At 43.6% G+C, this 16,124-nt stretch overlaps 1 protein-coding gene across 1 annotated transcript in view; it reads right to left on the reverse strand.

Moving 5' to 3' along the window:
- The window catches only part of PIGB (phosphatidylinositol glycan anchor biosynthesis class B), a 188,844-nt gene that overhangs the window by 87,544 nt on the left and 85,176 nt on the right, over nucleotides 1-16,124 (reverse strand). The window contains exons 5-6 of the mRNA XM_069222435.1: nucleotides 6,992-7,122; nucleotides 6,671-6,811 (exon numbers count right to left, since the gene is read on the reverse strand). Coding sequence (XP_069078536.1) covers nucleotides 6,671-6,811; nucleotides 6,992-7,122 — 272 coding nt within the window. The remainder of the gene's footprint in view (nucleotides 1-6,670; nucleotides 6,812-6,991; nucleotides 7,123-16,124) is intronic.

The following is a 16,124-nucleotide window of genomic DNA, read 5'->3' on the forward strand; positions in this document are numbered from 1 at the left end:
CATGCGGGTGTGAGGTGTGTGGAATGCATGTGTGCAGGAATGGGTGTGAGTGTACGTGTATGTTGCGTCGTGGGAATGCGTGTGTGCTTTTATGTATGTTGGTGTGTATTGCTGTGTGTGTGTGTATGAATATATGCATTCGTGGGTGAATGAAGGTATGCGTGTGTGTATGAGTGTGTATGTCGGGGGTCAGGAGGGTGAGCGAGGACTCTGGGGAGGGGAAGGGGAAGACCCCTATCAGTGCCTACCGCCATAGTTTTCGTCGCGGTAAGATTGCCATGAAAACCATGGCGGTAGGCGGGGGTCATAATCCCGAGGGTGGGATTGTGACGGCCCCCTGGTTGGAAACCGAAGTCTCCAGCCCGGTGGCTGTTACTGCCCTGGCGGACGGAGTGGTACATTGGCAGCTTGGCTTGTGCCAAACTGCCAATGTCATATTTTGGGGAAAGGTACCGCCAGCCTGTTGGCAGTACCTTTCTCCAAAATAACGCCGTCAGCCAGGGTCGTAATGAGGGCCATAGTGTTTTGCTGTCATTTGTCCCTCGATCGCCACAAATCTTCCCTGAGAGTCTTCATGTACCTTAGTGATTGTCATTGGAAGGGTTTTGTGAAGCAGTATCACAGCTCCCCTTGAGCCCCTAGTGAAACCTGCCTGGTAAATCCAATCATACCCAAATCGACCTAGGAAAGGGCACTGAGAGACCAGGACATGTGTCTCCTGAAAGAGGATCACATTTGCTTTGTATCTTTTGGTACAGCACAATACTGCAGACTTTTTAATGCTGTCCAGGAGACAGTTTATGTTCCAGGAAATATTTTTAACCATTGGGGAGGGCTGTTAGATTAAGGGTGTGGTGGAGTAGGGTCCCACAATGTAAGGGGCCGGTCAGTAAATAGTACCCTAGAGCCTTGCCCAGGAATTAAGGTAAACACAGTGAGAACCTTGCGCAAATAATGTCTGAAAGTAAAAAAAAAAAATTAAAAACAGTAAAACAACAGTCCCAGTATGAATAAGTATGAATATTTCTCTTCTCTTCCAATAGTAAAGAAGTCTGCACAACCGCCACCCCCAATCAACAAGTTCATGCAAGGGCCCCTCGATAGAAGGTGGTCACCGCCCATTCAGAGCAGTGAGGAGAGGATCAAGTCAGGAGATCCGGTGCACTATCACAGGATACAAACAGCTGCGGGGTATCAGGTCTAGTTCAGCTTCAAATGGCTTCTCCTCAACTGGAGGTAGGCTCGCCAAAGCCTGTCGTCTGCTCCGGCCCAGACCGGCCTTCTTAGATCGAGAACGTTTCCTCTTAGGCCCTCGGGTGGGAAGTGGTGGGTGGATAGGTGGCTCCCCCCTCCCGTTATGAGTTTTTCTGGTATGCTGCTCCCTCGAGCCGCAGCGGCCACCACTCCATCGCCCAAGGCCAACTCGGGAGTCTTAAAAAAAATATATATATATATATAAAAAAAAAAAAAAAGGTCGAATTAAAAATGACCTTAAGACGGCCCGGGAAAAGAAACGTAACGGATGTTGAGTGCCGGGGCTTCTGTTTAACGTCTTCAAAAAAGCGCCGCTTCTGCTGGACCGCTCAGGATATTGGCGTTAAGGTGATGGATGTCCTGATGGTTCAGAGCCTCATGCAGAATTGTTTTGCGGCCCCAAAAATTCAGGAGGCTGGAAAAGTTATTTGATCAGCATTCTTTAAAGGGAAAACTGTGTTTGGCAGGACGGAGGAAGGAGGAGGGCTGCAGGCAGGGCAGGTCCAGAGCAGACAGAGGTCTGGCAGCTGCAGGAAGCAGGGTCGTGAAAGTGGAACACGGCCTCAGCTGCAGGAGAGCAGAGGCTTTCACCAGGTGAGAGAATCCATTCCTAGCCTGAACACGACCTCCAAAATAACACTTCCCATGTGAGGAAACCCCAATCCAGCCTTACTGACCCTTCAAGTTCTGGCCCCCACAGCTTGTACAGGCCCTTGCAGCCCCCTGTGCCCCATCCCCAGAAAACCAGCCCACGACTGAGCTGCCTGACATTGGAGGGAGGCAGAGTCCATTAACATTGTTAAAAATATTATACTTCTTTGAGGCAATATCAAAAGATGTTTTTTTTCAGAGAAAATCCAAGTAAATTGGTGCGCAAAAAGGTTTCTGGCTACAAACTACTATTCTCTCGAATTCTAGGACTTTTTGGTTCTGTACCAGGAGGCGGCGGGGTGCCCTCTGCTTTTGGTTGCTGGCATTCTGTGCTCAGTGCAGGGAACTGGAATGATAATAGATGCTGACATCAGATAAGCTCCCCGAGGCTCATCCTGCCGGACCACTTCCTGCCTGCTATTGACACAAAGACTGGCTTCGCCATTGCTTTGAAGCTTAAACTCGCAGAGTAAGATAGGTGCAGCTACTCTACGAATAGCAGCTATGAGCAGGGAATGGCTATAGAGGAGTACTTAAGTACTCACCGCTGGGTCTCTCTTACAGGGTGCTCACTCCATGGTACTCTAGTACTCCTTGATTTGTGCCTCACAGAATTGATCAACTCAGGATGTGGAAATCTGGTTTCCAATTCCAGCATCGACACTTAATAAAAAAAACGTGATTTTCAGCAAACCACCACCTTACTACAGACTCTTCCCTCCTCCATCTCTCCTTTACACATCCCAACCTCATCTTACTACTATGATTTCCCAATTAACACTTCTGGATTCTTCCCTTAAATATCCCTCCATTATTCTTTTCAATCGAACTAACAGACTCGCATGTCCTCCGCTCAAATTAACCCATACCTCCCTATACGAATACTAATACTGTACTCACGTTATTCTATACAAATCGATCACTAATCTCTTTTGGGTTCTGGACTAGAATGCTACTCGCCAAAAAGCGTTTCAACACCTCATCAGGGGTAGTAAGCACTATATAAATACAATTACTATGACAGGGCTGGGAAGCGTCCCAGGCGGAGGTTTTTTGGTTAAGGCATGTTGCACTCTCTCCAAAACTAAGCAGCATGACAGCTTGTCTGCTGGTATCCAAGATCCAAACCAGTCTACCAGGATGTTGCTTATTCCAGAGCCCTCTGTTCCTTCCATGAGCCCAATAAAGTGTAGGCTGTTGTGTCTGAAGCGGTTTTCAGGGTCCTCTGCCCCCCCATCTAAGGCAGTCATTGTGGACATCAGCTTTGATACTTGATGCTTAAAAGTTACCACATCGTCTTCATTTGTTGAGATTCACGTTTCGGTAGGCAAGAGGGAGAGGTCAATTTGGACACCGTCTACGTAAGCCTCCACGGTCTACCTAGAGTCCTGGATCGCTTTAAGGAAAGCCTGTAGCTCTGTGGGTGGCTGGAACAGAGCAGCAGATGTCACAACATTCAATTGGCCCATTTTGGTCTGTGCAATTGGTGGGGCTGGAGGGGTGGAGGGGCAGTGGGGCTCAGCATCCCATCTCCAGATGCAGGGTAGTAAAGGAGGGAGAGAGGCAGAGTGCCAGGGAGCAGGCCAATTTGCTCTCTGCAAGAGCAGCCCACTCCAGTGAGTCCCAGGACCCGCAGCAGAGCACTGTGATAACGTGGGGAGTGGTGCAGAGGCTACGGGGGCACACAGATGGGCCAGGCTTGGTGGTCCTCTGGGTCTGACCTGCTTGCCGCAAGGCAGCAAGAGCAGTTGGCAGCCAACAGCCTGGCTCTACCCCAGGGGGGAGGTGGGGGGGGGGGCAGGTGACAACTGATACAGAAAAGAGCAGGAGCAGGTTTCAAACATAAGCAGCTGGGATAGCGGTGCCTCCCACAGCCCGCTGAACTCCCCCGAGCACTTCCACACATAATGGTAGTTGAGTCTGGATTCACAGAAGGATGGCCCCCAAGGCACCACTGGTGGGAAAGCAGGTGCAGTCTTACAACAGGGAAGTCCAGGAAACACCTAGGAAGTACACTAGAGTCAGGGCTGCTGTGTAGTCTCCCAATGTTCGCCGCCTATAATAAATCCAGCCAAACGGTCTTGAGGGCTCTGAAATGCATGCCCACAGTGTGCAAATGGTACATGAGGCGACGGGGGACTCCTCTGCTCTCCGTTACAAGGCGCTCAATTGCCTCCACGAGGGTTCCTCGCACCGTTTGGCGCTCAGAAAAGTGCAGTCTACAGCAACACTGCCATTATTAACAATTGGCCCCGCAGCCCACAGTCTCCTCCGATGCTCAGCAGCTCCCCGGGGCCCTGCAGACCTTCAGATATAAGTTCGGGCAGCAAGTGGGAAGAATCTGGGCCACCGCGGTACATACTCCAGCAAAATACCGGTCTCTGGAGGGAAAGGGGGTCCAGGTGGGCAAGGCAAGCAACAATGCCGGCCCACCTAGACCCCAGCGTCACAGCTCCCCACGCCGCACAGTCCCACCCGCCACACCTCACAGCAGTGCACATTGCAGGCCGCCGCTCTCAACCAGTGTGGTCCAGCTCTCGCTGTGCCAGCCGATCTGCTCTCATGTCACCGCTCAGTGTCCTGGGCCCAGAGAAGGCATGCCGCCACTTTCAATCAATGGGGCCAAGGCCTCACACAAGTCCACCGATCCACTCGCGCATTGCTGGTGGCACCCTCCACCAGGATTCCCGTGCTGGGGCAGCACTGGAGCTCCGCCACCACCTCCAGAAACCAGGGGGGGGGGGGGCTCTGATCATACAGTTCCCCCTCCCCCGTCTCCCCCTCCTTCACCTCCCCCTAGTTACAATAGAATCACAGGTCATCCAGGGCAAATCAGTCCCACGTGCTGGCCCCGGTCTGCTGCCTAAGCTGCTGCCGCTGCTGTTTGTTCTGGCCGAGTCCATGTGTCCTCGGGAAAAGTCTTCCAGGGGTCGCTGGGCACCTGCAGGAGGATCCAAATGGGGGACACGCCCTACACACGAAAGGGCAGGGGCCTGCCTGGGAGGATAGGAGCCCGCTGGTAGGCAGGATGGGGCAGGATACATATTGGGCAGCGGGAGTTCACCTAAAGCTTGACCGCCATCTTGGCCCCCTCGGCCATGCCTCCACACTAGCTAATGGTTCTTACAGGAGGGTCATTCATCCTGTGATCTTATGGATCTAAGCGATGCAGCAGGGGTGGAGAAGCAGTGAACGGGAATCAGAGCTCTCCAATCATAGACTGCATTGCAGTACTCATGACTGCCATTATGAGATCAATTTTGCCATAATTGGATGTTTGTGCTCAGTGTATGGAACTATTTGGGACCTGCAGGATGGACTATGTTAGAATTATCCTTTGAACAGCAATGCAGTGCAGATTTCAATGACATTCGTAGACCTGTCTGGTTAGTGTTGAGTGGTTGGTTAGATGGGCTGGTATAGCCTATACCCATGCTCTCCAGTTGCCATCAAGGATCCCCAAGTTCTTACCCACATTACATGCCCGCTGTGTTAAAGATGAGGGGATAAGGTAGGAAACTGGTATATGGTATCACAGAATATAGACCTGAAGGACCACTCGAAAGATTAAAGCTCTCCATCTTGTGGTTAGAGGTAGGAAGTAGGGTGGAATTTGACTGTTATCTTATAGAGTACAGTAAAATCAGTCCTCACCCTGTGGTTGTATGCAGGGTTGTGTACCCAGACATGCTAATCCACTATGACCCAATAACGGTTATCCCCTGTTTTGGCACATGTCTGCTTACCTTGTGTTTGGCATGTGTAGAGGTAGAATTTCTATTCCTAGACCATTTCCTTGCCCATACAGGCAGCAATCTCAACCTCACCCTTTAACCATAACTCTTAGGACATTTGGTTAAATAGGAGGGAAAGCTCTAGTTGTTGGGTGACCTAGTCCAGTGGAAGCTCTAACAGCTAAGTGACCTAGATTCAATGAGAGACCTAACAGGTGACCTAGATACGAATGTTCCCCTATCAGTCAAGGTACCCGGATCCAATGTGAGCTCTAACTCTAGAATTCAGATGACCTAGATCCAGTGGGTCTCAATCATTCAGGTGACCTAGATCAAATGGGAGTTCTAATCCTAACAGTCAGGTAATCAGGATCCAATGCCCAAGTGATTAGGTGCCTGTACTCCAATGAAGCTTTTATGAGTCACCTAATCCCACTTCAAATTATTGGTTGTTTCCCTCTCTGTTATTTCTATCAAATGTCCCTCTCCATACCTTTATCCTCTGCATATCTCCTCTTTGAGTGTAGCTTGCTCTAAGTTATATGACTCTCTGCCATATTCTCTATTTTTGTACCTCTGCAAATTGCCCACACCTCATTCATAGATCACAACCTCACCTTCTATGAAACCATGTGCCTGCAAACTAACCATACTTAATCTCCTGCACTTATCTGTTCATCCCACCAACATCTTGCATGAACTTGCATATCCCCCATAACGCCTTCTATTTTATTTTACCATAAAGAAACTGAAGTAAATGCATGGAATGGCTTCCTTGAGAGCACAAGACGAATCCTAAAAATCAACAATAATGAATAACCACTGGACAAGCTGCTAACCTTGGGTTCCAGAGTGGCAGCTACTCAGGAACAAAGCGCTTTAGTGCTTTATCAAGGGTAGTAAGCACTATACAAATGCAATTACAATATGATCCAAGAGTAAGGTGCACATTTGCCAAAATTGCTTTTTCTTTCCAGTCCCGCTGTATAGTGCTGCGTAGTTAAGGTAGATGATTCTAAATTCCATCTTACCCCACAGGTAAATAATGGTGTACAACAAGGTCCACTTTCTTCTGTTCTTTCCAAAAATGGCTGATGAGTAAAGGGATCCAAATAATGACAGCAGTCGGTCGAATGACAAATGCAAGAGCCACTAGGCTTAAATATTTAGAACTGCAAGTAAGGAGAAAACATGATCAGCATTATTTAATTACATATAGGCACATTTCTAGTATTGCTATCAGTCCATAACCTCCCTATGCCTCACTTAAATTGGTCTAGAGCTTGACTAATTTAGGCTCACGTCTATTACTTCATATAGCAACAATGAGGATTAGTGCAAGCTATTCTTACCTGTTTCTGGATTTTGAACCCTCAATCGGATAATAAAATAGAGCAAATATGGTAAGAACAGTTTCCATTGTGTTCGTCAGAGTTCTCGTGGAGCAATACCAGGTGAACCAGGAGCAGAGCTGGCAAAAGAACTGTAGAAATAAAACGTAGTATTACCTACCAAGGTAAGAGTATCAAACTCTTTCCAATATTAATTTATTTAGAGCACATTATTAATTTCTTAATGATTCCAGAACATGCGATGTCTCCTCCCTATAATCAACAATGGTAATAAATAGCATATTACACTCTATCATCTGAAAATATGATATACATTTTTGAGTGCTTTTATTTAAAAAATATTATGGTATAAAATCCACATCTCACAGAGATGATGCCATGTGACATATTGTCCATATTTCACCAAAATAAAAAAATTCTGGTTATACGTTCTAAATAATATGAGATTGTGCCACATTTATTTTCACTAGTAAGCCATATTTATTTATATATATATATATAGCATGTGGAGGTGGGTAAAAATAAATATACATCAATAACATGTTATTCAGGACAGTTAATAACAATTACAAATTCACATATTTATTACTATAGCATGGTGTCATGTCTTGCGAGAATTAATGATGGAGCCTTTTTGTATCCTGAAAGACTATGTAATATGATGACATATGTGTTAGAATGTGGGGCACTGAATGTAAGTTTAGAATGTCGAGTTCGTGGTTACATGCTGAAGAATAATACATAACTCAGTGTGTGGCATTCTTCATTAGTGGGTACCTAGGTTGGGGAGGACCTTACAATTGGCGATGAGATAGTGGATAAGTAACTCGAAGATCTACAGTTCTCTCCCGGAGAGTTTACAGTGGTCCAAACGTCAAAGTGCTGAATCAACAGTTGGCAGGTGTGGAGTCAAAGCGCAACTCCAGCCTATATAGAGCATTTGAAGATAAAGAAAGCTTTACTGAGAAGTCTACACATCAGTGTTCAAGAAATAATGATCAAGGCCATACAAGTACTGTGCTACTACGCAATAAAGAGCTGTACAGTTAACAGAGTTCTACTGCTGAAGGCGGATACAACCACATTTCAAAAGTGCAGCAGTTATCAACAGTAGAATAGGCATTAATGCTGCAATCAAATTAAAAGAGCTAATAAAAGAGCAAATTAAAAGTGTTAAAAGAGCACTAGCTGACAGAACGATTGATAACGAAGCATACTGTAGTTACACCTACCTAAGACTTGACAAGGAGAGCTCTATGACCTCAGTGACGGGCAAGGAGACCCAAAAAGAAGCACAGAGGTTGTGCTTATGAAGCTATCCAATACTTGAACTGGCCCACCACCAAAGCTGCTGGGTGGCGGCTTAGCAAAACTCAAGAACCCTCCAAGAAGTGAAGGGCTCCAATGGAGACCAAGAAAGAGGCTACTGTTCCAGAGGCTGTCAAAGACAATCCAGAAGCTAGCATGTCACAAGCCCTCAAAAATGGTATGCATGAACCAATTCACCACATCCAACAGGCAAGCTGGAGAGAGCTCCAGTTGTAGTATTAGCCAGTCCTGTGAACAGTTACAATGCTGCAGTCTTCTTGACACCACCACCACCTTTCGATGCTGCCAAAAAGCAAAATATTTTGGCGATAGATGGACTGCTTAGATAGAAACATTGATGATTTCATTGATGCGCTACAAGAAACAGATGATTATCAAGTACCTCAAAACTCTTGCTGGTGATGGTGTAAGAGAGTCAAAAAATGCAGTGAGCTGATGAAGTTATGTGCTGTCAAATGAAGGAAGCCTTGAACTTCCAGTTCAATCCAGTGCTGAATGCAGATTACGAAAGGTATATTTTTAGTCAGGTATGACAGAGTTGGTGAAACAGTAAATGTACTTGTTGAGAGACTGGATACACTCATAAAACACTGCAGATTCAATGAATTAATGACAAAGAAGCTATACTTCTCAGAGTTATTGACTGATGCCTGTCAGATTCATTCAGACGACGAATGCTAAGAGAAATTCCTAGTCTGAAGCGAGTTCTCATGGCTGCTAGAGCCAAAGAGCTTGCTCATCGACAAGCTGCTGACATAGAGGCCGGAGGCGCCCAAAGTGAGTCAGTCATGAACATGAAAAGCAAGCACAAACACAAAGCTGAAGGACACAAGGTGATGCCTCCATGGAAAAAGAAGTTGTGTTTCAGATGTGGATTGTCGTTTCCACATGAAAACAAATGTACCGCCATCGGACAGAAATGCAAAGGCCACGCTGTGATGGTTTGCAAGGCAAAGGAAAAAGTAAGCAAGTCACGTCGAGAAGGCAAAATGGCAGACCGAATTTTCCAGAAGTGACGGTCGATGTGCGCCCACAAGGCCAAGTGACAACACCACTTGAGACAAATCAATACCAAACTAAGTTGATCGTCATCTAAATCATCAATGAAAAGTTTGTCAGTATCAAGTGGAAGTAAAGAAGATGATTGCACATTGTCAATGTTTACCTCAGAGAAATGCGCACATGTTGGACTGGCCATATGTGAAGAGAAATACCAGTCAAATAACAGTCAACATAAGAAAGCAACCAAATCATTCAAACATGTCCAAAGATTAAAATGAAAATAATTAGTTGTGCGATACCTTTTATTATCGACAGCGGTGTATCAATAAATATTATACCTGAGGAGAAGTACAATGAACTGTCTCCATTACTGCAACTTACACCATTGAAAACAAAAGTGTACACATGGGCTGCATTAATGCCTCTGAAAAGTAAAGGTAAAGGCCTATGAAACACAAGAAAACAAAAGTGCAAGCACCCGTTCATGTACTGAAAGATACAGCATCAAGTGCCCGTCTACTCCATTTCAGCGCAGCTGCTGACATCGGACTGGTGAATTACAATATCAATGCTCATCATGAAATAGTGAGTCAGATCTCTTCATTATTTCATGGATTAGGAAACCTAAGAAAAAAAGACTATGAAAGTACAATTTCATATCAATGAAGTTGTTCAATCTGTTGCTCAAAGACACAGAAGAATTGCATTTAATTTACAAGAAGCTGTTGAAAAGGAACTCTAATCACTATTTAAGCATGACATTATTGAGCTTTCTACTGTTCCGACACCATGGGTTTTCCCCATAGTAATAGTGCCAAAAAAGTGAGAGAGCTATAGGCATCTGTGTGGACATGTGTCAAGAGAACAAGGCAAATGAAAGAGAATGACATCCAGGTCTGCACATTGCTGATATGATAATACAATAGAATAATGTGAAAGTCTCCTCTCGCCTTGATTTAAAAAAAGGATATTATCAGTTGGAACTCAAGGAGAATTTCACTTTCATTACAACTTTTTCTACACATATTGGTCTGTTTCAATACGAAAAGACTATGGACCTGATTTAAGAGTTTGGCCAATAGTGCTACTTCATCACGAACGTGACGGCTATCCCGTTCGCCGTATTATGATTCCATTATATCCTATGGAAATCGTAATACAGCGGATGGGATAAAACTCACTTTTGTGACAGAGTAAACCCGCTGCCAAACTCTAAACCCGGCCCTAAGTTTTGCTGTGTCTTCAGATGCAGAGATTTTTCAAGATGTCATTAGACGTATCATACAACCTGTTGTAAATACTTTCAACTATAGTGACGACATATTGGTTTTCAGAGCTACACAAAAGGAACATGAAAAGGCTCTACAGCAAGTGTTGTTTACTTGATGCTGGTTTAACACTAAATGCTGGAAAATGTGAATTCAATATGACAAAGCTAAAATTCTTTGCCCATAGCTTTTCTTATAGGGGCATGACACCCGATCCAGTTAAAGTAAAAGCGTTGTCAACTGCCATTCACCCACAATGTTTTCATGTTCCATTTCACTGGTCACATGAATGCAAGCTGAGTTTTAAGAGCATTACAGAAGCTATGGAAAATGATACTGAAATGGCATAGTTTGATCCGAAATTACATATTGAAGTTGTTATTGTCACCAGCCCAGTTGGATTAGGCACTATTCTTGCACAACACAGAAGACAGCCAAATGCTAGAAGGCATACTGTGGCCTAAGTAAGTAAAAGTCTGTCCAAGACTGAACGTGCTTAGTCCCAACCAGAAAAAGAAAGTCTATCAGTGGTGTGGTTGGTGAACATTTGTATGTATTCTTGTACAGAAAACCTTTCACACTTGTGATGGATCATCAATCACTTCTAACTATCTTTGGCAATTCAAAAGCCAAGAAGTCTCCATAAATTGAAAGGTGGGTTTGGGGTCTACAATTCCAAGAGTATGGCTATACAATTGTACATCATCCAAGGAAAGCTCAAAACCCTGCTGACTACTTCTCAAGAGCACCCATACAATGTCCAGGTATCTTATCTAAGACTGCTGAAGCCTAGTCTTACAGTAAAATCGAACACACAAGCTGCCATTTTGTTAGAACAAATTGTCACTGCCATGAGCCAAAATAGTGACATGTTAAAACTGAAAGACATTTTCACCCATCAGTCATTGAATCTACATACTCGACCTCCTACCAGTGATACTCAGTTTCAGAAATACAAAAATTTCAAAGATGAACAGTCAGTGACACAAGAAGGAATTATCCGGGGGGGTTCAAGAATTGTTATTCCAGAGAGTTTGCGACAGCAAGTGATTGAAGCGGCTTATGAGGGACATAATGGAATTGTTGCCAATAAATGAGCTCTCCGCGATCAAGACGGATTTCCTCATCTCGATGAATGAATTGAAAAAGAATGAGAAACCAGTAATCTGTAAAACTGCCTGTCTTCGAAAACTACTCCACACCCCTTAAACAAGTCGAAGATGCCCAAGTATGCCTGGGAAAGAAATGTTGTTGACTTTTTTGGTCAAATTGACAATGGACATCATCTGATGGTGATTGTGGACAATACTCTTGCGTCCCATTAGATGAAGATCTCTTGTTGATCACCGAGTTATTAAGACATTAGATGGCATTTTCGTGACATGGGGATTCCTATGATTTTGAAAACTGACAATGGCCCACCTTTTAATAGCAGAGAATTCAGAGACTTTCTCTATCTGCTTAATGTGAAGCATCTAAAAAGCACACCTCTCTGACCACAGGCTAACGGCCTAGTTGAACATTTCATAAGTAAGTTAAAGAAAGCTGTTCAGCATGCTGCACAATAAAATCTCAACCTCAAGACTGTCTTGAATTCTATTCTACTGGCTTACTATTCAACTCCTCACACGACCACAGGTGAAAGCCCTGCAACACTGATGTTTGGGAGAGCCATAACGACCAATTTGCCTCAATGGACCAACATCAGATCCAAAACTGATGCTAAGATACAGCCAACAAACTTCAGCCGTAAGCAGAAAATGAAGGCCTTTGCTGACAAAAGGCAACATACAAAGAACATTGTTTTCAAGCCAGGAGATCAAGTGCTTGTTTGTCAACCACAATGGCAAAACTCTGACGCTCCTTTTCATGCTGAGCCATTTCAAGTTGTCACCTGCAAAGGGCACATGCTAGCCCAACGTCCAGGAAAATCTCTCATACAAGATTCCTTGCACTTCAAACAGCTGGCTCAATGCTCGGCGGTCGTTAATGTCAGAGACTGGATCAGAGAAAACCTATGGAAAATCCCAGACTGTCATTACTCTTACATCACCAAGGTAGATCATGGACAGTCTGATTATTGATTCCCAGTTTCCAAAGACATCATCGGACGAGTTATAAGAGCATAAATAAGACTCACTGAAGAATTATAATATGCATACTTTATAAAACAAAATCGTAATTTTATATTTAACAGATGGGGAGAAGTGCGTCTTGGGATTATGAATGACGGAACCTTTTTTGAATCCTGAAAGACTCTGTAGCATGATGATGCAAGTGTTAGAACATGGGGCAGTGAATGCAAGTTTAGAATGCGGAGTTTGTAATTACCCATTGAGGAAAAAAAACATGTAATACACACCTCTGTTTGTGGAGTACCTGGCTGGAGTACCTAGAGGGTACCCAGGCTGGGGGAACGCTACACATGCGGTGTTATTATCACAGCAGAGTGTAACTGTCTGTTTAATGCCTCACAGATTCCATTCTAGAATCACTTCACAGAAGATAACTGTGGCCATGCTCATGAGGCCTATTTACTGTGAATTTATCGCACTGCACAGACATAACCCCTTGCATTCTGGTTATAGTTAAAAAGGATTGTTTGTACACCTTAAATAAATATTATGCTTGTAGATGTTCGAAGTGTAATATGCTACAGGTTACCATTGGTGAGTGAGGTGGGTGCAGAGGCCACGTCTTACAACAGGCAACGTTTTAATGGAGTCATGATGCCTATCTCCTTCTTCAACAATGGAAATAGCATATTATACCATGCACATCTGCTTATAAGGGTTATACCATGGCCTATTTCTTCATGTGCATCTCTTATTACATGTATTTAACCAAAACCAGGATGCCAGGGATTAAATGTGTGCAACAAGCTAAAATTACACTCAAGAGAAATTTTAAATATTAAGAGTTTTTTCCATGTGTAAAGTAATTGTTACATGCAGTCTGTGAGGTAGTATAATTTAACTGTTTTATGTCACTTCTGCTGTACTGTGGCAATAAATTACAAATTGACCTTGGCACTGGCGTTATAAATGTGTGTTTATTAGTAAAAATGCTTTAAAGAATAGTTGTATTGGGCCAGATATATTTTCACTGCCAAGCATAGATACATGTATGTCATAATGAGGAAAATAAATGTCGCCAAATAACACATTATTTGGATTCACCATAGTAAAACACACTTTCACTCATTAATTACTGCTCTGCAGATTTGAAATTCCATATTATTAATATATTACACACTAATTACCTTTTTTTTTTAGATAACTACCCTCCTGACTAAAAAAAGCATCAACTTCAATATAGCTTTCTGTACATAAAAAATGAAGGGGCCTGTATATACAAAAAACAAAGTGGACAAAGAATGTGAATATTAAACATTGTGGTGTAGATGATGCAGCGTTCAGTGTAAAGTGAGTGTTCATAAATGGTGGTATACAATATATCTAAGATGACTAACATCAATGGAAGAGCAACTTGATTACATAAAAAGTTATATTCCTGAGCAGGTCTAAAGTAATTTGTAGTGTGAGGACCTATGAGCTTCATCATGACATAACCACCTGGCTACACCCTGGCTGAGCAGCTTTAATCCTTGGGTGCTATGGACCTGCACCAGTGCTCCCTTCCCCAGCAATATGATGAGGCTGGTGCGCACATGTTGTCAAGGGTCACCAGGAGCCCAAAGGAAGCAAATGGCTGGTACGTCTTCTGCTGCAGGGAGGATCAAGAGGGTATGGAGCCACCGACGGAAAAAGAAAAAGTTTTTCCTTTACCCCAGTGTCTTTTTTGAGTGTATCACCAGCAGGAATGTGTCATGCAGAAGGAATACACTCCACTGTGCCACCAGAGATTTTTTGTTGGTGTTCGTGGGGAAGCAGCCGCTTGAGTGAGGGTCAGTCCACATATTGATGCACACATGCTTTGTTGCCCACTCAACCGTCTAGAGTGCAGGCTGCCTGATTTTTAGGCTGATCGTGGTTGCGGTTTCGGCACTGGTAGATCTGCTGTTTGTGTAGCTGGATGTGTTTGGTAACTAAACGGTTATTGAAGTGTTTACTTCAAATGAGTATCATTGCCCTGCTGGAATGTTTTTTTTTTTTTAACTGTTGTAATAATTGTAGCATACTTAGGTTATGTTTCATTGTGTTTCAAATTTACATTTGGATTTGTGCAAGATCTGTAATGTGTTGTCTTGTGTGCAATGTTTTTGCTTTTCCTTTCTAGTGGGATATCTTTGGTGGTTGCTGTGCCTGTGCAAAGTAGGTGCAGTTGATCCTCATTCTAGCTGTACGTGGCAAGTAAGAGGTATCTAGGTATCTTTTTGAAGTAGAAAGGTCATTGTATGGTTTGTATTGACAGATTTTTTGCGGATTGTAATATTTCAATAGTTGTATTTACTATTTGATCCAGCCACAGTTTGTGGAGTTCTAATTTGACACAGTGCTGTTTATGGTTGCTTGTTTTTTGTGACACTTTTATTCGTAAACAGTATGTCTACTTGCAGGCAGACTGCCCAGCAGGTAGTTAGTTTGCTTTATAATTCTGCCTCTGAACTTGGCTCTGGGACTGACTGCATCTGAGGCAGAGGACTATGCGCAAGATTCTGGCACTGAATTTTCTCTCCAAGAGGAATCATCTGGTCCACTATTAACACTGATGAAGTGCCTCATTTAGAGGAAGACATTGATGTCCTTAACTTGGTGCAGTCTGTCTGCCTGCCTTTAGTGGTGTTGTGTGTTGTAGAGTTAATACAGATAACTTTTTGCTTATCAACTTATTCCAGCTCTTTATTAATGATGTGTTTTGGGATGATATGGTTGAGCCGACCAATTGGTATTCAGAACAGTTTTTAAGGGAGAACAGTGCTATCTTTAAGACCCACACTAGAACTATGCAGTAGAACCCTAAACATCTATGAGGTGAAGCAGATCTGTGGTTTAACTTTTGATGGGATTGTTAAAGAAACTGTCTTTATATTTGTCTGCTCTTCCCTGATGGTAACTGCTATTTTTCCAGCAAACATGAGTTGAGATCGGTTTTTGTGTCTGCAGCGGATGATGCATTTTGTGAATAATGCTATAGCATTGCCATAAGATCACCAAGATTGTGACCTGACCTTCCCTTCCAGATTCGGCCTATCCTGACCATTTAGTTCATTGTTTCTCAGAGATCTATGTTTCAGTTCAAGATATATCCATGGACGAGTCTCTAGTATTATTCAAGTGCCGTCTGGTTTTCAGACAATACATACCCAGCAAGGGAGCATGTTATGTTATTAAGCTGTATGTGGTGGATATGTGTACAATTTCAGGGAGTACACTAGTAGGGATTCTTCAAATGACCCCCCTGACTGTCCTTCCATTTTTGGAGTCAGTGAAAAAAATTGTGTGACGACTGGCCAGATCTTTTTTTCACAAATGTCACCATTTATAAATGGACAATTTCTAGACCGGTGCGCAATTATTTAAACATCTGTTCAGAGTTGGCATTGTGGCAGTCTTACCATCAAGGTTATCTTA

Source organism: Pleurodeles waltl, chromosome 3_1, assembly GCF_031143425.1.
Source record: "Pleurodeles waltl isolate 20211129_DDA chromosome 3_1, aPleWal1.hap1.20221129, whole genome shotgun sequence".
NCBI lineage: Eukaryota > Metazoa > Chordata > Amphibia > Caudata > Salamandridae > Pleurodeles > Pleurodeles waltl.